The sequence below is a fragment of the Ceratotherium simum genome, chromosome 16 (assembly GCF_057802395.1).
Source record: "Ceratotherium simum simum isolate JZ-2026a chromosome 16, ASM5780239v1, whole genome shotgun sequence".
Classification (NCBI taxonomy): Eukaryota; Metazoa; Chordata; class Mammalia; order Perissodactyla; family Rhinocerotidae; genus Ceratotherium; species Ceratotherium simum.
Window position 1 is genome coordinate 39723412 of NC_141915.1, and position 25969 is coordinate 39749380.

The following is a 25969-nucleotide window of genomic DNA, read 5'->3' on the forward strand; positions in this document are numbered from 1 at the left end:
GCACTGACGGCATTTAAACAGTCAGAAAGGCATCCACAGGGATCTTTATTTACAAGTGAGCTGAGGTGAACTTCCCTCATGTATTACTAAAAAAAAAAAAAAAAAATAAAAAAATATATATATATATATATATATACACACACACACACACATACATATACAGACACACACACACACACACACACTCTGCACCTGTAAAGTTCCTCAGAGGTAAATCTGCTCTTGGAAGGGGGTCACAACACATGAGAGGGGGGTGTAGTGTGACCGCCCTGAGCTAAGGAACCAGGCTGCTCATACTCCTCAGGTATTGGCAGCGGGGAGAGGAAATTATGAAAGAAATTGGGAGACGTCTTAGAGGTCAGAAGTCAGGAGTAGGGGAAAGATCTGGAAACTGACAGAGGACTCTTACATCATGTGGATATGAGCAATGATGTCTCATCTTTCCTCATTGTTCCCTTCTGAGGTGCCTGGGGCCAGGACCCCCCCGGCCTCCCCTGCAGCCACTCCAGGCCCCTCAGAGTGCAGCAATGGCTTTGGCAGCGACTTGGCGGCCCAGGGGCAGGCTGAGGTCCGTGATGGCCAGAACCACCTTTGGGCTGGACATGGTTGACACCTTCACCAGTTCCGATACCTGCCACAGACAGAGAGACAGACAAACAGCTGCTCACCGAGGCGAACTCGTGGTGGGTGCAAAGTTCCGGGAAGAAGGAGCCCCTCTACTCTGAGAGCTGGCTGCTGAACCCGGCTGGCCGAGAAAGTGGGCCAGCCCTGGCCCAGAGGCGAGTACTCACGGTGGTGAAAGGCATGAACTGCAGGATGCTGCCCCGGCTGCCCTGCTCCAGGCAGTCCACACATTCCTCCATGAACCATTGCACGAACTGAGTGTGCGGGCCAGCGGTCCGTGAGCCCAGGATGGAGGAAATGAGCAGGAACAAGTTGGCTGTGCAGAATGAGGGGAGAAGAAGAATTCCAGGAGAAGGTTTTTTTTTTTTTTTTTTTGTGAGGAAGATCAGCCCTGAGCTAACATCCATGCCAATCCTCCTCTTTTTGCCGAGGAAGACTGGCCCTGGGCTAACATCTATTGCCAATCCTCCTCCTTTTTTTCCCTTTTTCCCCCCAAAGCCCCAGTAGATAGTTGTATGTCATAGCTGCACATCCTTCTAGTTGCTGTATGTGGGACGCAGCCTCAGCATGGCCAGACAAGCAGTGCGTCGGTGCGCGCCCGGGATCCGAACCCGGGCCACCAGTGGCGGAGCGCGCGCACTTAACCGCTAAGCCACGGGGCCGGCCCCAGGAGAAGGTTTGAGAAGAGGTTAGACTCTGGGAGAAGGTGAGACTGAAAAGGGAATAGAAAGAAGTGCTAAGAGTGTCCCCCAAAGGTGGATGTCAAGAAGAGGAAGTGTCAAAGGAAAGTCGGGGCCGAGTCAGAAGAGGGACTAAATGGGAGCCTGGGTGGGACGGGAGAGCCGGCAATTAGGGGAGATGGAGGAAAGAGGTGGGGAAACATGGCAGAAGGGGCGAAGGGGCACCAGGAGGCCCCCTCCCAGCTGACGAAGTCTTCACCCCCAGTCCAGGAGCGGGGACGGAAGGACTCACCCAGGACTCGGTTCAGCGGGTCTCTCATGTTAACTGTGTGGAGCTGGGAGGCCGACAGGGAGCTGCTCATGGACCGGTCGGCTGCGGGGCCAAGCGGAGGGAGCACTGAGGAGATGGCCTTTCCCAAGGGAAGCCCTCCCCCATCAGGCGCAGAGGGCCCGCACGGAGAAGGTCATTGGATCCAGAGTCACAGAGGGCCCTCAAATACAGAGATCCCCGTGAGATGAGAGAGGAGAACTAACATTTGGTGAGCACCACCAGGCAGGGGGTGCCAATCTGGGGGCTGTACATGGATTAAGCCACTTAATCTTCACATCTCCATTTTACAAAGGAAGAAACTGAGACTCAGATTTGCTAAGTAACTAGCCAAAGGTCACAGGGTTTGTAGGTGGCAGACCCAGCATCTCTCCTCTGCTCAAGTGCACAGTTGGTCCCCTAGTCCCTAAAAGGCCTCAGAGACACTTCTAGGCTCAGGAGAAATCTCTAGAAACAGAAAAAATTACATGCCACAGGAGGCCTTGGCAGGGAGAGGTAGTGACATCTAGGGAAGTCAGGTGGGGGAGGGGTGCTCTTCAGGCAGGAAGAGTGGGGAGCAGCCCCAAGTCCCAGCCCAGGCTGCTCCAGGCCTCAGGGCCTGTTTCAGGGGAAGGAAGGTCAGAGGAGGTGAGTCAACGGCACAGACTGTGCCTGAGGCAGTGGACTCACTTGGGTAGCTTGTCAGTCCCTCAACCTTGGGTAAGTAAGGGGTGGGGGAGGGACCGTGGTGTGCCCCCGGCTGGGATGGAATCGGGGCAGCAGAGCTTCCACTCTCAGGGAGAGATCCACAGGAACCTTAGGTCTCTCCAGGGGTAGGAAACAGAGCAGCCGGAGGGGACAGAATGGGACAAACTCCTGCCACACCCTCTCTGACCAGCCAGCAAGGATGCCTGCGGCTGTGGACTTTCTTAGGCAAGAGTGAGTTCCCAGGAAGCTACCGCCAAGCCCCCCATCCACATGCTCACTGGGACTCGAAAGGATGTTGGCGTCCTCCTCATTGGAGCTCAGCAGGCGCATCAGCTTCGAGGGCTGCATGTCGTCCAAGGGGAAGAGGCTGATATAATCCTGGAGGGCGGGAGAGCCACTGTTAACCACCCCTGGGTCCCCACATTGCCCGTTATGGGGGGAAAAGGATGGAGTTCAGATCAGCGTGGGGAAGAGCCACTCCCCACAGGCCTCAGGCAGCAGCTCCAGTGCGGTCATCTTTGTCTCCATCCCTCTCCTCACCCCTCCCACAAACCTAGTGAGACCCTCTGCAGATGCCTGACCAACTGAGGCCCGACAAGGGGCAGGGACCGTGCCTGATGGCCTTTGCCTGGGAAGGTACCTCTTATCAGAAAAGTCTCGGTAAACATCTGCTGAACACACACACAAACAAGTGAATGGAGAGGTCCTCTACCTCGATGTCCTCACGGTGTCTCTTTTTTTGGCGGGAGGAAGCCTGTCCCTTGTGGGAGGAGTAGGAACTCAGGGCACACCAGACGGCTAGCCTGGCAAAGCGTTCCAGGAAGAGAGAGTATAATTAGAGGGGTCCCAAAGGGGGTTTCTGTGCCCATGCTGATTAGGCCCCATCCGACAGGGCTTCCCCACAGCCCAGCTTCCCGGGGTGACCCCAGGCGAGGGACGCCGACTCTGGCTGTGAGGACTTGAAGCTCTGCAGAGAATCCTACTTGGCAAGAGCAGTGCCAGGGGGGTCCATGAGGCTGTGCCACTTGGAAGAGTCGGTGAGCAGGCCAGGCAGGATGTGGCCCAGCAGGACCAGGGTCACTTGCTGCATGTCCAGACAGAAGATGGAGTAGAGCAGCTCCACCGCCCGCAGCGTGTGCTCCTTCCGTGTCTCCTTCAGTAGCTCCTGGATGGGCAGGGAAGGGGGCTTTTAGGAGCTCAGGGCCCTAAACGTGGGGCTCTGACATCCCTGCCACTCCAGCCCAGCTCTCTGGGAGGGCATACAAGGCGGGCCTCGTCCCTCCCTCTGCATCAGAGCCTCTGGCCAGAGCTACCTGAGGAGGCAGCTTCCCTCAGAGGCCAGGAGCTCTTGAGGTGAGGACCAGCCTCTATATGCCAAGGAATCTTCTCACAGCCTTTAAGACACCTCTCAAAGAAGCCCGGCTGACCAAGCTGCATGTGTGGAAGTCAGAGGACAGGACCAAGTTTGGTCCTGTCAGGTATGTTCTCAGAGGTCTCCTGGAGTCTGAGGATACTGACTCCCCCAGCCTCTGTGTCTGGCCACATACCCACCCCAAGTACCTTAATCAGGTTGTTGCAGAACCAGTAGACACCTCCCATGTGCAACAGGGTGTCAAATATGTGGATGGAGCGGCTGTCCACCCATCCCTTCTCCAGCACTTTGGCAAATATGTCCGTCAGCACCTCCTTGATGGGTCGCTTGGGGGGCAGCAGGTTCCAGTAGGGCATGGTGTCCACGCCCGTGGACGGGAATTTGATCTGTGTGGCTGTCTGCTGCAGCACGTCAGCGCACATATGCTCCAGGATGGAGCTCATGATCACCACCCTGCGGGATGGGGAGAGGACCTGAGGTGCAGGCAACAGCAGGTTCAAGAGCCAGGGTGGGGAGGGGAGGAGACGCCCAGGCCACACTTTTCTCAGGATTTGGGTTACGGAAATATTCCTGGGGAATTAATCCCATTCTATGCTGAGGGAGGAGACAAAAGGAAGTTGCAAACCCCTAGGAGACCTGACGCTACCAGTCCTGCTCCTGGCAGGACTCTTACCTGCTGGGCACAAAGCCTATCAAGGGGGGTGGGGGGCGCTCTCCTCCCCCAGGTTATTCCAGCAATTTATTCCTATTTTTTCCTCTCTCTCTCTCTCTCACCAACTTCCCCATCCCCCAGGCCTGGGCCCTGCCTACCTCTGGCATAAATAAATACAATCACTTCCCTCTGGGCTGAGCAATTGGGGGGGGCCCCCATTCAGCCCTGGCCTCCTCCCAAAGTAAACTGTTACTTCCAGGACAGGGGCCCAAGGGCTGCCCCATAGGACTCTTCCCGGCCCCTGACAGCAGGGCAAATATAAGTGCATATCCAGGAATTTCCTCATGAAGTCTTTGACTGTGACTACAGACCTGGGTCTGAGTGCTAATCGTTCTGGAATTCTGAGCAGCTCTGGGAAAGTCGCTATGACTTTCAGAGGCACTTTTGCCACCTGCATGATGGAACCACAGATTTCTCACTGTTCCTTACCCAGATAGGGGTCAGAGTGCTTAGAGCAGATTACATCAGAGCAAACTCCATTACTCATGGGAAGAGGAGGATGAAGGAAGAAAGGAATAAAGGAGGCAGCAAGGGAAAAACAGGAGCGGTGAGTTTGCAGGCCCTCTCCCCTCAGTTCAGCTCAACGTACCCACTTCTCCCTTATAAGACATCCTGAGGGCTCCCCTGGAGTCATCACTCATAACTCATTGGTTGGTGCCTGTCCACGTTCATACACGTGCATGTTCAGCACTACTCACAATAGCCAAGAGGTAGAAGAAACCCAAGTGTCCATCAACCGATGAATGGATAAGCAAAACGGGGTGTATATACACACAATGGAATATTATTCGGCAGGAAAAAGGAAGGAAATTCTGACACTTGCTATAACATCGATGAACCTTGGGGACACTATGCTAAGTGAAATGTGCCATTCACAAAAAGACAAATATTGTATGATTCCACTTACATGGGGTATATAAAGTAGTCAAATTCATAGAAACAGAAAGTAGAATGGTGGTTACCAGAGGCTAGGGGGAGGGGAAAGGGGGAGTTGTTGCTTAATGGATACTGAGTTTCAGATTTACAAGATGAAAAAGTTCTGGAGATCTGCTTCATAACAATGTGAATATACTTAACACTACTAAACTGTACACTTAAAAATGGCTAAGATGGTAAATTTTATGTTATGTATTTTTTACTACAATTAAAAAAGAAAAAGCTTATTGGATGGATAAATGAACCAACACCACTGAACCCAAAATAGCTAAGTCGCCAGGGTGGTCCTCCAAGCCCCTGAAAAGCCAGGGTAGGAAAATGTCACAAAAGACAGCCAGGTGGGGAGGTGACAGGGGTGGGTAGGCCCAAGGCCTCTAAAATCTACAGATGGGCTCATAGTTCCTAGAACAGTGATATAGCTAAGATGATCACTTTGTTCTTCTGGCAAGCTAGTTCTCTGGAACTTAAGCTCTTTGAGGGCAGGAATCATAGCTGTTTGAGGTGTGTATTTCTGTATAAACCAGTAGATGCTGGATTATAAATGCTCTGGCACAGAGACACACACTAAATATTGCTGAGTCAGTGAATGATTACGTGAAAAAGAACATGAGTGAGCGAGGAAGTGAGTAAGTGGGTGAGCAGCGTGTTTGGGAAGGCAAGAGAAGAGGGGGATATTGGTTACTGGAGCTGTTAACTTCTCATGACAGACCTGCAGAGTTCCAGAAAGGAGGGGACGGGTTACTGACCTCTCATTGTAGAACTGCAGGGTGTTCTCGCTATACAGTGGCCCTGCCAGCTGGCGGATCATCTGCAGCGACTTCTCACGCTCATCCAGCCCCAACATCCGCACGTGGGCGACAAGCCAAGCCACAGCACACACAGCCAGGCTGCACACCTTTCCCTTGATGTTATCTGTGATTTTCTGGGGGAGGGGAAAAGGGTACTCTAGCCACCATCTCCCCGTCCCTGGCCATCACTTTCCCTGGCCTCTGTGGGCAGCTAAGTGCAGCAAGTGGAGTCCTGGGCCACATTCCACACCTCTTTCTTCCACAAGTTTGATTTTCCCAAAGTTCGCTGGTGGGATGGAGTAGTTAAGACTATGATTACAAGTAAGATCAATATCCAAACATGAGCTCCTGGATTAAGGGTCTTCTTGTTCTTACAAATTAGAACAAGCTATCAAAGATGGGCTCTGTGTCTCAGGGAAGAGGGAAGGCTGCTGGAAATGTGGCACTACCTGGATAGACTCGAAGGCCAGTACCCCATTCTCCCAGGCATTGAGGATTTCCAAGATGGCCGCTGAAATGCTGAGACAGGCTTCATGCCACTTCATCTGCCTACAGGGGGTGGGGATGGGAGAAGAATCACCATAGGGGTGTGTGGGATGGGAAAAGGGAGAGGGTCTTGGCCCTGCCCCCACCGCCACCCTTGGAGCAGGCACCCAGGCCACTGACACCAGCTTCATCTCTGAGGAGTTGTTGAGCAGGGCCACCAGGGACTCCACTTTGGTGGAATCGGGCCGGAAGCAGGGGTGATCAGGGTTCAGGATTTTGCCCTCCTCAGGCATGCAGGTCTGCATCCAGGTCTCAAAGAAGGGCACCTCTGCTCCAGTGCTTGACTCGGACAGAATCACCTGGGAAAGGAAAGGAGAGTCATCAGCCGAGTGACGAGGGCGCTGTGCCCTGCACCTCAGTTTCCTGCCCACAGCTTCTCCCTTCCAGGCCTGAGGAACTGGGAACAAATTGGTCTGAAGGAGAAAGACGGTGGTATGCTGCCACCTAGTGGTCAGTGTGAATATGGCACTGAAGGATTCGGGATGTGACCAAGGGAACATCTATTGATTTTTCCCAGGGTGGGTGTGTGGGTGCCTGATTTTTGCAGCCAGCAGAACTAACTGGCTTGGGAGCCTGATGGGGGGTGGGGGTATTGACATGAGGTGGGGGAGAGTTACTGGTTGTTTCCTTCCTCTTGGCCCCACCCACTTGGTGCTCCTAATCCTGAGGGCTCTCCTCTCACTCACCTCTGAGCCATAGGTCTGGGCCACGTGGCACAGCATGAGGAAGGAGATGTCAAAGAGCAAGGCTCGAACTGAGGCTGCTTTGGCTGTGAAGGATAAGAAGGCTGACCCAGCAGCCTACAGCAGGGGCCCAAAGCCTTTGTCTGGGTTGGGAGGGCACCAGGATTTGCCTCAAGGAAGGTCAGGGACCAAGCGGCTCCTTCAAAGCTCTGAGGCTCAGAATCCTTTTCTTGAGTCTCAATTGGAACATCATCCCTTCCTTGAAATCAAAGACTCCTGACACCCTCCTTCCCCCCAATACCCAACCAAATCATAAAAAGGGAAAGAGACAAACAGGTGGTTTTAGAAGAATCCTTATCCCAGCATTACCCTCTCTCAAGCCTCCCCTTCAGTCAGTCATCACTCAGGGGAGAAAACAGCCCCCCAGGATGAGCAAAGATGTCCTTTTCCCTCCCCTGTTCTCTCCCTCTAGACCCCTCCTTCAGTGCCGGCCGGGTCTGGGGATGCACAGAGCTGACTTACTGCTTTCTCCACTGCCATGCGTTGTGAATTCATTCAAACTGTGGAAGGAAGGGAGACAGGTAACATCAACCAGGGCAAAGGTTGAGCATTAGCTGGGGTCAGGGGGCTACACCAGCTCAGAGACGTGCTCATGAAGTCTGAATTAGGGGCTAAACTTAAAATGAACACCAGTGCTACTGGGCCGGCCCTGTGGCTTAGCGGTTAAGTGCGCATGCTCCGCTGCTGGCAGCCCGGGTTCGGATCCCAGGCGCGCACTGACGCACCGCTTCTCTGGCCATGCTGAGGCTGCGTCCCACATACAGCAACTAGAAGGATGTGCAGCTATGCCATACAACTATCTACTGGGGCTTTGGGGGAAAAATAAATAAAAATAAATAAAATTAAAAAAAAAAATAAAATAAAATGAACACCAGTGCTACAGAAAAAAGAACTCTATCTATTTTTAAAAGATTTCCAAGGCCTAGAGAATGGCTTACTGAATGAAACAATGTTCTATATATCAAAATCCAGGTCAAGCAAAAAAGTCAGCAGAACTTGAGAGCCCCTTATTAGTAACACAGAATCCCTCCACGCCTACTGTTGAACACCTGGTCACCTCATCAAACTCCTCCACTTCATCCTCAGCTGAAGAGAAAAGACCACTTCACGTCCAGAGAACCGGCCCTTCCCCCAACGTCTCCAGCTGGGGAGACCCAGACACCAGGGCCTTGCCCCTTTCTGCTACCTCCTCCTCACACATGCCCCCCCACCCCGATCAGGCCTCCGCCTTCCTTACTTGATAAATTTCCGGGCGAAGGACTTAAGTTTCCCAGTGGCGGCAGCAGCAGCCAGCAGCAAGTCTAGACTCTTCCCAGACAGCATGTGGCCCAGGACCCCCAGCAGCCCCTCTGGGGACTTGGAGTGGTCTGCATCCATCGTCTGGGGACACGACAGGAAATCATGTCCTGAAGAACACTGAAGACCCCCCGAGATACAGCCTAGCCACCATTTCTCTCTCTGTGTGTCTCTGCTAAATGGGATACCACGACCTGCAACTTAATCTACATCTTTCTGACTCCAGTCTGGGAAACCATTCTTAAACTCTATGCCGGCTCTCTGACACATCCCTCTCGACTAAACTGGGAGAATGGCAGGGTTGGGGTGGGCGAGGTCACTGCTGTAAGATGCTCCGTTGTTTCCACCTAAGACAAGGATATACGTGAAAGCATCTGCCACAGAGCCTGGCTTACAAGTGATGCTCAGCAAATGTTAGTTTTCGATGGCAGCTTCCCTTGCCTTCCCCCTTTCTCTACTTCCAAAGTAACTATGTATAAAAGCCAGGAGAGAGAGGTCTGTGGCCTCTATTTACCTGGAAGTAGAGGGAAAACTGGAAAGAGGGAAGAGATGACCCTGACGGCAAGGGAAGGACGCACTCACCTTGAGGATGTTCGTGACAGTGGGCTCCGCCCGGAGGATCAGCCCGGGATTGGGCTGAATGTTGGCATTCTCTGACGATTTCAGCTGGGGTACGTGCTTCCGGTCTGCTGCACTGCAGCCATAACCAGTTGGCCAAGAGAAGGGAAGAGGAATAGAGATAAGTTCCTGACACGCTCCCCAGTCCAGCCCCAGAAGCAGAGGCACAGAGAAGGTGGGAAGCACCTAAGAAGCCTTGGGGTTGGGGTGACGCTTATGAAAGCGTATCCAATATTGTAACTGGTTCAATTTGTCATTGGTCATTACATCTACTTTGAAAGTTCATTTAAGATTGAAGGAAGATTTAATATTTTTACTTTGATCACAAACGAGGGTGAGAGTTAAAGCACAGCACCTAAGAGTGCAAAACTCTGGCGTGCAGAAGTCAGTGTCTCCTGTCCCTGGTCACCCCAGGCATGGTCCCAGTCACCTGCAGCCCAGACTCTAGACACGGGGAGGAAAGGCACCCAGCAGCCCAATCTGGACATGAGAGAGGGAGGTCAAGGGGTCCTCAGGCCAGCCCAAGGGAGCTCACACTTACCGCTTGGCCACAAGGTTGTTTACACTGGCTTCAGACAGAAGGCCCTGCTTGCCACATTCCTGGAGTAGGAAGTCTGTACAGTCACAGCTGGGAGGGAAAAAGATGATGAGGGGACTGGGCATCCAGCAGGGGTTATTGAGGGGTGGGAGCAATGAGTCCCTGCCCGGGATCCTCCCTCCTGAGGATGAAGAACGTTTTGAGTGCCTGAGGGAAGGAAGAGGGGCTCGGGCACTCGGCAACTACAGGGCTGCTGCCTCCTGCCCCTGCCAAGGGGAGTGAACAAGGAGGCAGTCCCCAGAGGCTTATCTGGCACAGAAGAGCAGGGGAAGAGCCCAGAACACCTTCTAGGAAAGTGGGGGTGAGCAGGGGAGTCCGTACTTGTAGCGCTGGTCAGCTTTGTCCAGCAAGGGTGTGAGCTTCAGCAGGAACTCAAAAGCACAATTGACATCCTCAGTAAAGTCCTAAAAAGAGCCAGAAACTGCCACCTGGCTTCTAGGTCCTCCACTCCCCCACAGCCTGTGATGCAGGCTCACAAGGACACCCCGCTGGATGTAAAAGCCTACAAGTTGGCTGTGTCCACCACTGGCTTCCAGTGACTGGACGGGGAGAAGTATGGGCACCACTGCTCCCTGCACGGCCACCCCGGCCCCTGTCATCTTGGGCAACCTTGCCTCCTGAGCGGCCTGGCTGCCTTCTGTCTGGAGACGGTGCATGTGCGTGCATGCATGCAGGTGCTCAGGAACACGCACACTTCCGGCCTCCCCTGGGCACGAGAGTGCACTACTGCCCAGCTAGGGCCTAAGTGACCCGTCCCTTGCCCTTGTTTCTCCAGGGTGGAAACAAGGATTCACCTGCTCCCATGCGCCCCACCTCATTTCTTCAACTCACCTTGTCCCCATGAGAATATTTCTTCAACTTCACCAAAACCTGTGGGATCTAGAGAGTGAGGCAGGGGGAAAAACAAGAAGCTCAATTTCTCCTCTCTTTCACCCAGAACTAAAGGCATGCCCTCCATCCCCCTGCTCTGGGCAGAGAGACAGGAACACTCCCGCCCTGAAGTGAAAGCACTCTTAGAGCCAAATCAGACAGCTAACAGGTACTCAAGTGCCTGGTGCCCTCAGCCTACAGGACACAGGGACCCCTCACTTCTGCTGGCTCAACAAGGAAATGCCATAAGCAAAGGTGGAACCCCTTCAAGGACTGGGGCCCGCTTCCTTGGCCCCTGAAAGTGCCCTGCACCAATCTGGCTGATGACTGAGTGAAACAGCACCTGTGTGCTAAGAAACGGCAGAGGCCTGCCAAGTGGGCTAAATATAGCCCTGGGACTTTCAGAGAAAAGAATCGATGGGAACTTGTGCTGGGGGACCTAGCAGGCTGGACATGATGCCAGCGGGGAGAAACATAGCGCAAAGGTCCAGGTTGTGCCCTCTTTTCCTGAGAACCATTCCTAGACTGGCTCTCTGCTGTTCCCATGTCCCAGGTACCTTGAGGAAGGTGAAAGCCGTCCACTTGAGCTCCTCTGTACCCTCAGGAGACTCGATGAGGCCCACGAAGCAAGCTTTCCAGATCTCCAGGACAAAAAGTGGGGTGGGGATATGCTGTGGGCAGATCCCAGGGTGAGGCATAAGAGCATGCCCCACCCCCTTTCATCTTCTGAAGGCCCCTGGGGATCAGGCTGGGTCACAGACTGCACAGCACAGGCACCTCCCCCACCCTAATGTGAGACCAGGGACGATAAGTGAAATGGCAGAACCACGCAGGACTGGGATCCACTTTCCACCCTGAATCAGAAGAAACCCTATTTCCCCCAAGAGGGACCAGGAGCATTCTCCCTTCTGCCCACAAATGGCCAGCCCACCTTGGGGACAGAGAATCAACCCTGGCCCTCCCACCTGCATGCGTTTCACCATCATCAGCTGTTCCACCAGGGGCTGCATCTCGCCTGTCAGGTTCATGGTGCCCTCGAGCAGGACCACTGCATGCACTGTGGGGAAGCCGGTCTTGTGCAGCTGCTCGGAGTGCACAGATAGCATTGTGGGGATGCTGAGGGGAACAGAAACACGGGGGACAGTGTTTGGGGAGCTAGGAAGAGTTGGAGAGGTGAGAGCACAGGGGTTGGGGCCAGGTGCCACATCTTCCCACCCACACCCAGGGCTTTTCCTCTCTCCCTTCACCAAGACCACCCTGGGAGCTGGGTACCTCCTAATGAGTGTGCCACATTGCTCAGCCTGGCTCCGGAGCTGAGGGTTGCTGAGATTGGCCAGGATCTCCCCAAGCTTCAAGAGAGAATGCTCAATGGCAGTCCAGGAGGCTGGCAGAGAAAAGAAAATGCAGAAACATGATGGGAAACAGAGGAGAGGGAGAGACTGGCCCCAAACTCCTCGACTTTGGCACCCGCTAGACCCACAAAACCACGCAGGAAGGCTTCCCCTGAGGATGACAGGGAGGTGAGGGGCCTGAGGGCAGCATGCACCTTTCTAGAAGGGGAGTGAGCACCAATGGTGAAGCCCCTAGAAACTATTCCCAGAAACCAAGCTTCTAGGGGACGCACAAGGCTGACTTTAGAGACTAGGCACAGCTTAACACAGGCAGTGGCAGAGAGAGGCAGACGGGGGTTGGAGTCCAGTGGCTAGAACAGGTAGGGTGGCCACAAATCACTTCAGGTGTGGGCTAGCCTTGCAAGTGGCCATCACACTCCACCCCAGTCAAGCTAGGTTCCTTAACAGCCTTCTGTGTTCACCCACTCCCTGTCTGGGCCTTTGCTCTAACGTTCTCCCCTTCTGAAATGCCGTCCTACCCATCTTCACCTCTCAAACCCTCACTATCCTTCAAGTCTCTGTTTAAGCCCCAGCTCCTTTAACAACTTACCCACCTGGTCCAACCCACTGATATCTCCTCCTACACGCCTGCACTCATGGTCTATACTGCATTAGTTATCACTTAAGTATAAGTCACTTATCCTAGTTACAATTCCAGAGGGTCAAATGATGAATAATGGTACCAACTAGCCCATTAACCTCCATGTAGCATAGGGAAAAAAACCCAAAAAGATAAGACCTGAGATCCACTAAAATTAAGTTAAAATTCATTCATTTTTCAGCCAATAAACATTTGTCAAGTGTTCAAGATAGGTAAGAAACTGTCAATAGCCCATTTTTACATAGTGATCATCTTTCTGGACTTTTCACAGGCAATAAAACATATTTTGAGAAGTAATAAATATACGAATCCTATAACAAGTTCTCCAACCAGGTCCTGAAGACCTGAGTGTAACCCATGCTAGCATTCTCATTACTGGAGAACAAGAGCTCCTTACGTGGTCCTAAGCCACAGCAAGACTGTACCCTTTGGGCCCCTTGTCCAGAAATACCAGAGTCTTCCCTCCCACGGGGTGATCTGTATGATCTCAGGGTCTGGGGCTCCAATATTTCACATCTGCACTTGAGTTAAGAGGTATATGGCACAACAGGCCTGACAGCAGACAGGTACCACGTTTAAAGGGACATTTTAAGAAACACTCAAACACAAGAGTCATTTGCTTTCAGATGATGAGTAACAAAGAGACAAACACAAGGACGGATGGTGTGCTCATCTTGTCCTCTAATTTTTTCCATGTATATTACGTACTAGTCTTGCTTCCCACTAGCATGTGTGTTTGCTGAGGGCAGGGACCCTGCCACATGCTCCTTCGGTAGCCCCCCACCCCCCACCCCCAGCACCTGGCACAGTGCTGGGCATACAACAATGCTCAGTAAATACCTGTTGGTTGATTGGCTCGCGTGCCACCCTGCCCAAGTCCCTGGGATGTATGCAATGCTTATAGGGAGAAAAAAAAGGAAGTGGGATGATTTCAGATCCTCCTGGAAAGAAGTGGGATGGCAACCTGCCTCTCCCCTCTCAATTAAAGAACCGGCTATGGGAGCAGTGGCAGGTGGGGCTCAGGGAAACCAGGGGACATACAGGCCTCCTCTAGTTTGGCGATGTGGAGCAGGGCCCGGTTCTTGGTGCTGCTGAGGGTCTTCTCCAGGCGCTGTAGGCACATGGCAAGCTGCTTCTCCCCAGTGGCTGGATTGCCGGCCTCCAGCCCCTCCCGGAGCCGCTCTGCAGAGGCTGCGGTGCAGCGCAGCAGCCAGTGGAGGGCGCTGAGAAGGGCCCGGCACAGCCCGATGCACTCCTCCGCTTTGCCATGACAGCTAGGAAAAGGATGCAAAATCTGTCTCTGTTCCAAAGGCTGAAATCCGACCCACACCAATGTTCCCCAGAGGGCCCAGCACTCCCCTACTAGAGAAGAGAGTTGGGAAGCTAGCAAAGTCCTGGGGTAGAGAGCCCTGTCTGCTTCCACTGGAGAGGTTTCAAAAGAGCTACTCAAAATAGACAAGAGGCATTTTTGTCTGAAGGGAGTAAGTAGAAAAGGATGGGGATGTCTGGGTGCAGAAGAGCAGGTGGGAAGAAGAAGTGTGGGAACCCAGCAACTGGTCTCAATCTATGTGCTAGGAGCTTTCCCTTTACACTAAGATAATACTGGAAGGTTGCAAGCCCCCTACCCCTGCCATTACCTCAGTCGGTCACAAAACATGTCCATGATATCCAGCAAAGCCTGGACACACAGCTCCCGGGAAAAGTCATCAAACTGTGGAAAGAACAGCAGCGATGCTACGGAATGCCCCAGTCAACCCCAGGTCTCACACATGAGGCAGATGGTACGGTCAGGACTCCCGCTCATCTTTCCTCCAACCTCAGGTTTCAGATTCAGCATCCTTTCAACACTGGAAATCTGCTTCTAAATGCCAGCCCCCACTTCCCAGGATCCCCCTCCCTCCAATGGAAAGCGCAATGCCAGCCAGGGGCATTGGTGTGCTGCTGTCCAGCCTCAAAGGCACATGATGGGAGCAGTCAAGGAGGTGGGGTCCCTTCTGTCACTACCATATCTCTGTCCCCCCCGGCCCTCCCCCTGGCTCGTGAGTGGCTGTGGTCATACCTTACTGATAGCTGTGAGGACAGAGGAGTAGGACACCATCTGGAGGGAAAGAAGAAAGATAAAGTTCAGACAACTAGTGTTCCACAGTTGAGAGGAATACACACTGACACTTCAAGTTGCTGCAGCTCTCCTAAAACCTCAACCCCCTCAAGAGGCCTTTCTCAACCCACTAGAAGAGAGGCAGTAACACTAGGCATTGTCCCCATTCCTGCTTCTATCAGACTCACTGTAAATGATATCAGCATAAACCCACTGAGAAGATGATTCTGGAGTATTCAAAGGTGCCACGTTTCATGCTCACATGCCACTCATTGTCCACTACATAAAGATTTAACTGACTGCTAGTGGGCAGAAGAATGGACAAGTGAGATTACATTACTTTACTCCTACAACCTCTATCAAGAGTGATTTTATTTGGTCAAGAACTAAAGACAAACATTTCCTGCAATGAGTAAGTAGTACCCGCATCTTGACATAGGTAGTGAATTTCACTACACACACTCTTACTCACTCTCTAGGACTTAATCTCTAGGACTCCTCCAGGACACCTCCGATCAACACCAACCTCCCACCCAAAGCTGAAACCCTTCCTCTGTGCTCCAAGTCATCCCCTTAGACCCATCATGATGTAGTGGGTACCTGTTGCTCACACCAGACTAGGAGCTCCTTGAGGACAACGATGCTTTTAATCAGCAACCACCATGAACTTGTTGATAATGTTTATAGAATGAATAAGTAAAAACACACCCTTAGATCAGCTTTTCCCAAAGTAGCTTCCAAAGCTGCACTGTCCAATAGGGAGGCCACTAGCCACACGTGGCTGTTTAAATTTAAATTAAATTAAATTAAAAATTCAGTTCCTTAGTCATATTAGCCACATTTCAAGTGCTCAACAGCCAAATGTGGCTAGTGGCTATTGTACTAGACAGCATAGATATAGAACATTTCTATCATGTAGAAAGTTCTATTGGATGATGTTGTTCCAAAGGTTCCTCAAGATGTTAAGAAATTTTACATGCACATAAACACACACAGAGCTTCTGTGTGATATGAATTTGAGAAACCCTGGAATAAATATATATAAAGAGCTTTCTTTAAAGTAAATGGTCCTGGGGCCGGCCCAGTGGCGCAAGCAGTTAGGTGCGCACACTCCACTGCGGCGGCCCGGGGTTCGCCAGTTCAGATCCCGGGCATGCACCAAAGCGCCACTTGTCGAGCCATGCTGTGGCAGCATCCCATGTAGAGCGGAGGAAGATGGGCATGGATGTTGCCCCAGGGCCAGTCTTCCTCAGCAAAAAAAGAGGAGGATTGGCAGATGTTAGCTCAGGGCTGATCTTCCTCACAAAAAAAATAAATAAAAATAAAGTAAATGGTCCTTTTAGTAAAGAGCTTTCTTTACTGTAGGACTTCTCTGAACCATAATACACTTGTATACAATGAGAATCTCTAAGATGACTGGAGAAGAAGCAAGCAATACTTTTCTAACTTACTTGACCAAGGAATCTCATTTAGTTAGTATTTCCAAAATACTTTTTGGGAAATTCTACCTGAACCGTGGACTCCTTGAGAACAGAAATAGTGTTGAATTTACATGTTTCTCTAGAACCTAGCCTGGGGCCTAGCACACAGTAGGTCCTCAGTAAGTTTTTACTGCTTTGGATTAATGAATTCTAGTAACTAGCATCCTGAAAAAAATTTACCTTAAAACAAATTTCTATTAGTAAAACCTATTCATCACCAACATAAGATTGGAGGTGTAACTCAAAAAATTTAATTTGGCCTGAATGAAATTAAAGCCTACAGAAAGTCTCTTAAGTTGTCATATTTTTAAAAATTAAAGGGTGCTGATAAAACATGAATAATACTATAGAAAACAGTTACAACTGTATACTCAAAATCAGTGGCAAAATACACCAAAATAAAAAAGCAGAATACAATGACAGAAACTGTCAAGATAATCACCTGCCTCATGGGTTATCTTCACTAGAGGAACAGAAATATCCAAAGATTTAAGAAGAAAGCCAAGTCAGCCTCAATGACCTTAGCATGGTGAATTTTACATGCATGGCAATGCCTTCCCTGTATAATTGCTCCATCACATGAACAGACTGCTCACTGTCAGGACATCTTTAACTAGTATTCTTGGATACACAGGAGCAAAACACACAGAGGACTTAAATACACAATTAGTGTTTAGTGCCACTCTCAGCGGAACGTACTGTGAAGCCATAGCTTGTGTCTGACAGCGATCAGAAAGTTGGGAGCCTGCCTGGGCAGGATGACCATAACGTTCCAGGCGAGTGTTTATTTATAACTGATGTCCCCATAGCAAGAGCTTGGCAGAGAACTGAACCTTGTTGGATACCAACCTGAAGGGGGAGCTGGATGTTCCCACTAGAAACTGACCCCAAACTACCAGGAGAAACAACCCCAATTCTATATATTCTGAGGGATGCCATTGGTTACCATAAATTTATGGTCTCCAAATTCAGAACTCTGTTCAGTAAATTTTTGCTAACAGTATCGATAAAGCATTGCTACTCGAGAGACCTAAAAATACTTTCCACATGCTGAACTGTTTTACACGGCAGGATTCAACCTATTCCAGTCTTAATATATCTATCAACACAGAAGCTCTAAGTTACCACCAGCGTGAGGCTGGAGACTGTCTATGCAGCCTGATGCCCACCTGGCTGGCCCAGACTGACACTGCAGCTGCTCTCTAGTTTCCTCTGCTCTTCATATCAACACCCCCAACTACTCCTAAGTGCCCTCTACATGCAGAGCACTGGCACAAAGAGCCTCTTGACCCTGAAGGAAGAATAAATTCCTAATGTTGCATGGCACTTTACACGTCATGAAGGTCTTTCATATATATTTATTTCGCTCTCACTGTTATTTCACTATTACTTTCTCCCTCTTGCCTTTCCCATCAGTGTTTACACACCTTAAGATTCTTGTTTTTACAAGAACTTCCCACAGACCCCACATTTCTAAGTAACCACCACCCTCTCTCCTGCTCTTCACAGACATAAAAGAATTCTCTACACTCTACCTCCCCATCTTCCATTCGCAATTCAATCCACTCCAATCACTTCTGTCCTTACCACTCCATGAATCTTCTCATTAAGCTCACCAACAAGCTCTTGTTGTTAAACCCCATGGATACTCCTCAGTTCTGATCTCACTGACTTCTGGGCAGCATCTAACCCCAGGAAACACTTCCTCATTCTTTAGTCCTCTCCTCCCTTGGCTTTTCCAGATACCACACTCTTTAGCTTTTCTTCTCTCCTAATTGACCCCTTCTTTTCAGACTCCTGCAAGGAATTCTTTTCCTATGTGTGTTCCTTAAATGTGACTGGCTCCTCAGGAGTTTGGCGAGGGCTGCTTCTTTGCTCACTCTCCATCCTCTCTCTGGGCAATCTCACCCATGCCCATAGCTTCAATTACCACCTGCAGCTGACGACTCCTAAATCAATAGCTCCAGTCTAGACCTCTCCTTCCAGTTCCACACATGTATGTTCAACTTCCTACTGAGTATCTTCTCTTTAGCAGCCCACACAGGCACCTTAAACTTAACAAGGCCCAAATCAAACATGTCATCTCCTCCCCTTACCTGCATCCCAACCCTAACAACAGTCCTACTCTACTCCCACTGTCTCTTTACGATCCCATCAGCCATCTAGTGGCCCAAACCAGAAACCTAGACACCAGCCTTGATTTCTTCCTCTCCCTCATACCCCTCATCCAGTTACTCACCAAATCCTTTCAATGCTACCTCCTAAGTTTTTCTTGAATTCAGCTTTTTTTCCTGCTGCCATTTCCCAAGTTTATGCTAACATCATCTCTTTTTTTTTTTTTTAAAGATTTTATTTATTTATTTTTCCCCCAAAGCCCCAGTACATAGTTGTCTGTCATAGCTGCACATCCTTCTAGTTGCTGTATGTGGGACGCGGCCTCAGCATGGCTGGAGGAGTGGTGCCTCGGTGCGCACCCGGGATCCGAACCCGGGCCGCCGGCAGCGGAGCGCACGCACTTAACCGCTAAGCCACGGGGCCGGCCCATAACATCATCTCTTGCTTGAATTACTGCAATCGCCTAAATCAAGGGTTGGAAAACTATAGTTTGCAAGGCAAATGTGGTTCATCACCTTTTTTGTAAATGAAATTTTATCAGAACACAGGCATGCCCATTTATTTACATTTTGTCTATATCTGCTTTCAAGCTATAATGACAGAATAGTGGTGACAGAGACCATACGGCCTGCAAAGCGAAAAATATTTACTATCTGGTCCTTTACAGAAAAAATATGCCAGACTAAATGGTCTCCCTGCCTTCTCTCTCACCTCCCTCCAACTCATTCTTCAAACCACAACCAGAGTGATCTTTCTCAAATTAACCCACAAATTCCTCAAATCCACAAAGTCAAGGAAATCCAATCAAAATACAATAGGATTTTTTTAGGGAACTTAAGTTGATTCTAAAATCTGTCTGGAAAAGAAAATGCCTGAAAACAGCCAAGAAATTTTTGAAAAAGAAAACAAAGGCGGGCCAGCCCCGTGGTTTAGCGGTTAAGCGCGCACGCTCCACTACTGGCGGCCGGGGTTCGGATCCCGGGTGCGCACCGAGGCACCACTTCTCCGGCCGTGCTGAGGCCGCGTCCCACATACAGCAACTAGAAGGATGTGCAACTATGACATACAACTATCTACTGGGGCTTTGGGGAAAAAAAGGAGGAGGATTGGCAATAGATGTTAGCTCAGAGCCGGTCTTCCTCAGCAAAAAGAGGAGGATTAACATGGATGTTAGCTCAGGGCTGATCTTCCTTACAAAAAAAAAAAAAAGAAAACAAAGGGAAGACTTGCCTAACCAGATATCAAACATGCTATACAGGTATAGTAGTTAAAACAGTAAAGTATTGGTGTGAGAAAAGACAAAACTATCAATCAAACATACTAGAATGTCAAGAAACAATTTAGGATACAACAAAGAATGGCCTATTCAATAAAGGCAGTTGAGCCAACTGTCCATCTATTTGGAAAAATAAATAAATAAATATGGATCTCTTCTTCAAACCTCAATAAAGTCTAAATGGATTAAACAAAATAAATATAAAAAAGAAAAGTAAAATGTTGGCAGAAATCAGAGAAGAATATATCTTGATCCTCAGAGCAGGGAGGCCCTCAAGCAAGACAAAGCCATATAATGGAAAAAATGGTTAAATCTGACAAAAAAACATTAAAAATTTCTGCATGCTAAGAAAATAAAACCAACAAGTCAAAAAAAGTGATAGAAAATTTAAAACATATATAAAAGATAATGATTACAAGATAGATTATATTAATAGACACTTAAAAATCAGTAAGAATTCTTCTTGGGATGATGAAAATGTTCTAAATTGATTGTGGTGATGGTTGCACAAGTCTGAATAAACTAAAAACCAGTGAATTGTATACTTTATATGGGTAAATGGTATAGTTTGTGATTTATATCTCAATAAAGCTGTTACCAAAATAAAGAAAACAAACAAATGACAGAAAAATGGGCAAATGATATACATAAGTAATTGACAGAAGATATACAGAGAGCCGATAAACATACGAAAAAATACGCTCAACATCGCAATCATGGAAATATGTATTATAATGTGATGTAATTTTTTGCCTCTCTGCAAAAGAGTTTTAAGAGATTCTATCCAGCACTGGAAAGGTGTGGGGAAATACTATCAAACACTATGGAGAGGTTATAAACTGATACAATCCTTTTTGGAGCACAATTTGTAGGACCTACTACAATTTAATGTGTGGGTACTCTTCAAATCAGCAATTCCATTTCTAGGTAGTTCCCTATCCTAGGGAAATATTCTCAGATATGCAGAAGGGTGAGGATAAGGTAAGTATAAGGATGTTCAGTGAAACGTTGATTATAACAGTAAAAAATTAAAAAACAACCTAAATTACAGTACATATGGAACACTATGCAGCAGTTAAAAAGAATAAAGGACGTGAATATGTACTAACATGGAAAGCAGACATAACGCCAAGAGGAAAAAGGAAGTACGAGAACTACGTGCCAGCTGAAGAATACTACTCACCAAAAAAAAAGGAAGTTCTGACATACACAACAACATAGATAAATCTCAAAAACATTTATGTTAAACAAAAGAAAACAGTATACAGAACATATATGATTCCATTTCTATGAAATCCAAATATTAGTCTATGGTGATAGAAAACATTTAGTGGTTATAAGAGGATGGACTAGAAAGGAGCACAAGAGAACTTTCTGGGAGAATGAAAATGTTCTGTATCTTATTTTGGATATCAGTGACATGGTATATACAATTGCTAAAACTCACTGAATTAATCTTAAGATCTGTGCATTTTATTGCATGTTAAATATATATATATCTCCTATCACACTATTCTTCCACTTAAAATCCTTTAAATGATTACTTGTCACCCTAGGATAAAGTCCAAACTCCTTGGCATCACTCACGGGTCCTTTATGACCTAATCTCTATCTCACTCTAAACCAGTGTCCTCCTTGAAGTGCTAGCCCAGCAGTTCTCAAAATATGGTCCAGGAACCCCTGGGGTCTGTGAGGTCAAAAAATAAATACGACTAAGATGTTATTTGCCTTTTTCACTCTCATTCTCTCACAACTGTACATGGAGTGTCCCAGAGGCTCTATGATATGTGATGATATCATATAATTAAACGTGTCAACAACTGGAACATCTGTGTAACTCAGTAATGGATATCTTCCAAATGACCAATTCATGATATGATAAAATCATGCATGGGTAAAAGATATATTCAAAGTGCAAGAGAGAGACTAATGGATTTTAATGTAATGGAGTATAAAAAGTTGATTCATGCGGTTTCACATCACCTGTTGAATTTTAGTGTATCAAAGAAGAATATGCAATTATCTGAAAAGTTTATTAAAATACTGCTCCCTTTTCAAACTAAATATTTGATGTGTGAGGGCAGATTTTCTTCATATACTTCAACCAAAATAGCCTATTGCAACAATTGAATGGACAAGATTTGAGAATTCAGGGGCCAGCCCCACGGAGTAGTGGTTAAGTGCGCACGCTCCACTGCTGGCGGCCCGGGGGTTCACAGGTTCGGATCCCGGGCAGGCACTGATGCACCGCTTATCAGGCCATGCTGTGGCAGCATCCCGTATAAAGTGGAGGAAGATGGGCACGGATGTTAGCCCAGGGCCAATCTTCCTCAGCAAAAAAAAAAGATGAGGATTGGCATGGATGTTAGCTCAGGGCTGATCTTCCTCACAAAAAAAAAAAAAAAGATTTGAGAATTCAGCTGTCTTCTATTAAGCCAGACATTAAAGAGATTTGTAAAAACATAAAACAATGCCACTTTCCTCACTAATTTTTTTGTTTTGGAAAATATAGTTTTCATTAAAATGTTATTTATATTAACATGTAATGGCTTTATTTTTTGTTACTTTTAAATAAATTCATAAATATTTTTAAATTTCTGTTTTCATTTCTACACTGGTAAATATGGATAGATGTAAAACATATAAACAAAGCAGTCTCAATAATTTTTTTTTTGGAGTCTTTTCTTTGTTTTTTTATTGGATTGTCACCGGGGACCTTTTCAGTTTTGCCCAGTGGATCAACAATTTTTAAGAGTATAAAAGGGTCCTCAGACCAAAACTGCTGCTCTAGCCATACTCAATTATTTTCATCATCATGCAATTTTTGCCTCCCAGCCTCTTCACGTGCTTTCCTCCCTGCTTTGTACAGTCTCATCAATCTGCCTGGCTAACTCCTACTTACCATTCAGGTCTTGGTTTAAACATCATTTCCTCTAGAAAGCCTTCCCTGATTCCTCAGACTGGATCACGTACCCCTCCCATATACTCCCATACTACTGTCCTAACCTAGATCATAAACCCATCCTGTGACCCATAAACCCATCCTGTGACCGACTGCTTATTTATATATCTGTATCACCCACCAAATTCCTTCTGTGCTGGGATCAGGTCTTGTTCACAGCTATATCCCCAGAGTCTGCAGCACTGTCTAGCACATACAAGAATTCAGGAATACTTATTGAGAGAATAAGTTAATGTAATATTCATCATAACCAACGAAGCATTATCTTTTATTTTTTGTGTGTGTGAGAAAGATTAGCCCTGAGCTAACATCCGTTGCCTATCTTCCTCTTTTTGCTGAGGGAGATTGGCCCTCAGCTAACATGTGTGTCCATCTTCCTGTATTTTATATGTGGGACACCTGCCACAGTATGGCTTGATAAGCGGTGTGAAGGTGCCCGCCCAGGATCCGAACCTGAGAACCCTGGGCCACAAAAGCAGAGCCAGGAACTTAACCACTACGCCACTGGGCCAGCCCCCAATGAAGCATTATTATTTTTACGAGAAAACTAGGGCTCAGAGAAGTGATGTGTTCAAACAAATTCACCTAAAAAGTATGAGTTGACAATTGTACTCCGAGTCTTTTACCTTCAAACCCTCACTCTCTGGAATAGGTGGGGCAGTTTACCTGGGAACTAATGGCATACTTCAGGTAGGACAGGATGAGAGGATTGGGGGAAGGTCCAATCATAGCCTGCTCCAGTAGTGCTTCTGCAAGGGGAATAACAAAGCAAGACTGAGTGGTTACAACTTTTCTGAGTTTAGCCCTCCCATCCTTCCTTCCTATTTCACTTGAGAACCTGCTAAGTTGAGAATGTCCCAGGTGGCTCCCTTGGGAAAGAATTTCTTCATGTTGATTGCCCACTGGTAGTCACTCCATCGCTCCTTCCAGGCTTGCAAAATGGCTTGCTTCAGGTTCACCACCTTCATGATTTCACTCTGAGGAGGCGGGGCCGGTGGCGGTCACCTTTGAGGTGGGAGAAATCGAGCTGGAGAAGAGAAGAGGAGATTCTGAGGAAAAGAACAGGGGAGGGCAGAGTTAAATGCAACGGAGGAGATACAAGAAGATTTAAGGGAGGCAGAGGAACTAGAAAGGAAAAAAGGGGAAGGGGGCAACGTAGGGATCCTGTCAAGTTCTTCCCTCCTGAACCATCTTTCCTTAAACTGAAGCACTAAGAAGAGGGTGTCAAAGGGGCTTAATACAAAGAGTAAATAGGGCAACAAGGGGTTAAGCCAATTCCAGTTTCCTAATTACGCCCTTAGCTCCGGCTGCGTCCCTCAGCCAGTACCACCTCGAACGCACATTCCCTCCCCCCACCCCCATTTCCTCCACCTTCCCTAACCCTAAAACTACAACTCCATATTTCTTTTTCATCCACCACTTGCCCAAATGTAAGCCTACCGGACAATCAAGCCCTAGAGCCTAGGTATCGCCATTTTGGCACTTATCAAAGGGCTAATTTTCTATTGGCTGGGAATAATAAACATGAACCAATAGGAATGTAGCAAGAGACAGGTCACGCCACGATGCCTTCTGGGAATTGTAGTTTCCTGGACTGGGCTAGCGAGGAAGCTAAGGGACTAAGCTAGTAACCGCGCATTGTTTCTCTCCTTTAGGGAAGGACAGGGAGAGGCTGAAGCATCACGGAGACTCAGACCGCGAGCGGGGGGGGCTCTCGAAAAGCGGTTCGCGATCAGACGTGGCCCAATGACGTCACTGTCGACCCGGCCTTTAAATTATATTCCGACACCCTTTCGTTACCCGCTACTTAGTAGGCACAGCTAGTGTGTGGCGTTGATTCAGCAATACGTTTTCTCTTTCCTGGCCTTTTCTTGCTCTCCTAAACCCCTGCGCCTATCAGAGTTGTTCTCATTTCCACACCTGTATTCCAGAAGCGACACTGAGGCTTGGTCAGTTGCACACACATCACTACTTCACCCCCAAATTTGGCAGTCCTCCCAGAATCTCCTGGCCCTCCAACTGCTTGAATACAGGGAGAAGCAAGGAGGAAAGTAAGGAGGAAACTGAGGTTAAGGTTATCAAAAATAAGGAAAGTCTGAAAAACCGTCATAGCCAAGAGGGCCTAAGGAGACATGATGACTAAATGTAACTCGGTTCACTGGATGGGATCCTGGAACAGAAAAAGAACATTAGGTGAAAACTAAGAAATATAAATAAAGCATGGACATTAGTTAATAATAATGTATCAATATCGTTTCATTAATTGTAACAAATGTATCGTACTAATGTAAGATGTTTAAAAAAGGGGAAATTAGGTGTGGGGTATGTAGGGATCCTCTACTATCTTCAAATTTTTTCCTGTAAATCAAAAACTATTCCTAAAAATAATGTTTCTTAACAATGTGATGTCTTGGGCTGGCCCCGTGGCTTAGCGGTTAAGTGTGCGCGCTCCGCTGCTGCCGGCCCCGGTTCGGATCCCGGGCGGGCACCGACGCACAGCTTCGCCGGCAGTGCTGAGGCCATGTCCCACATACAGCAACTAGAAAGATGTGCAGCTATGACATACAACTGTCTACTGGGGCTTTGGGGGAATAAATAAATAAATAAAATTAAAAAAAAAAAACAATGTGATGTCTCACTTATCCTTTGGAACCATATTGTAGATAATTATGTCCAGGGTTTAAGGCATTAGCTCTTGTTCCCCCACCCCCAACCCCACAGTGGGAAGCCCAAAAGCAAATGCTACCCACCTCTGGCTCCAACATCTTTTTTTTTTTTTTTTAACTTTATTTATTTATTTTTCCCCCCAAAGCCCTAGTAGATAGCTGTATGTCATAGTTCCACATCCTTCTAGTTGCTGTACATGGGACTCGGCCTCAGCATGGCCAGAGAAGTGGCGCATCGGTGTGCGCCCGGGATCCAGGCCCGGGCCGCCAGCAGCGGAGCGCACGAACTTAACCGCTAAGCGACGGGGCTGGCCCTGGCTCCAACATCTGAGCCTCCCTGTACACAGCCTTCATCCCTGCCCTGTCCTGTGGACAAGTCGTCCCTAACATTTACAACTATGGACAAGAATAATCATGGAGTCACCCACCCAATGTCCTGCCACCCCTATTTTGAGCCTCCCCATCCCATACCCCCATGAGTCCAAGATCCATCCATATTCCCCAACGACCATTCTTTGGCCACCCTTTCAGTGGTAAAATCAGTCCTCAGAAGGATGAATCCGGGAGAGCAGCCTACTCAG

The 25969-nt window shown here is 48.3% G+C and overlaps 1 protein-coding gene and 1 non-coding gene across 7 annotated transcripts; both read right to left on the minus strand.

The window, feature by feature from the left end:
* On the minus strand, nucleotides 1–24208 carry MED24 (mediator complex subunit 24). 6 transcript variants are annotated; one of them, XR_015554722.1, is made up of 28 exons: nucleotides 24163–24204; nucleotides 23561–23771; nucleotides 23389–23471; nucleotides 14850–14888; nucleotides 14428–14501; nucleotides 13832–14064; nucleotides 13631–13687; nucleotides 12071–12182; nucleotides 11764–11914; nucleotides 11356–11469; nucleotides 10760–10807; nucleotides 10250–10332; nucleotides 9872–9958; nucleotides 9295–9406; nucleotides 8654–8832; nucleotides 7879–7916; nucleotides 7360–7442; nucleotides 6794–6972; nucleotides 6577–6676; nucleotides 6086–6261; nucleotides 3880–4144; nucleotides 3303–3484; nucleotides 3032–3122; nucleotides 2598–2697; nucleotides 1597–1677; nucleotides 792–940; nucleotides 410–631; nucleotides 1–86 (listed from the first exon to the last, which is right to left on the minus strand). XR_015554722.1 is itself a non-coding variant. In XM_087441109.1 (27 exons), exons 2-27 carry the CDS (start codon nucleotides 23688–23690, stop codon nucleotides 515–517), a joined length of 3063 nt encoding a protein of 1020 aa, XP_087297235.1. In that variant the 5' UTR covers nucleotides 23691–23749; nucleotides 24163–24208; the 3' UTR covers nucleotides 122–514. The 6 variants fall into 6 exon arrangements, 5 of the variants coding, with proteins under 5 accessions (XP_087297235.1, XP_087297236.1, XP_087297234.1 ...); XM_087441109.1 differs by lacking the exon at nucleotides 1–86 and having other exon boundaries at nucleotides 122–631; nucleotides 23561–23749; nucleotides 24163–24208; XM_087441110.1 differs by lacking the exon at nucleotides 1–86 and having other exon boundaries at nucleotides 122–631; nucleotides 8654–8796.
* LOC147915013 (small nucleolar RNA SNORD124) lies at nucleotides 7522–7625 on the minus strand. Its single transcript, XR_015554840.1, has one exon. It is a non-coding gene; the product is annotated as a small nucleolar RNA SNORD124 (small nucleolar RNA).
* Nucleotides 24209–25969: the final 1761 nt, after the last annotated feature.

Excerpts from the sequence above, each read along its gene's own strand:
- MED24 (XM_087441109.1), bottom strand. The coding sequence starts at position 23,690 with ATGAAGGTGGTGAACCTGAAGCAAGCCATTTTGCAAGCCTGGAAGGAG. Across the intron at positions 12,183-13,630 it reads GCGAGCCAATCAACCAACAG|CCTCCTGGACTGCCATTGAG; the intron begins GTATTTACTGAG and ends TTTCTCTGCCAG. Across the intron at positions 4,145-6,085 it reads CTGCAGTTCTACAATGAGAG|GGTGGTGATCATGAGCTCCA; the intron begins GTCAGTAACCCG and ends CCCATCCCGCAG.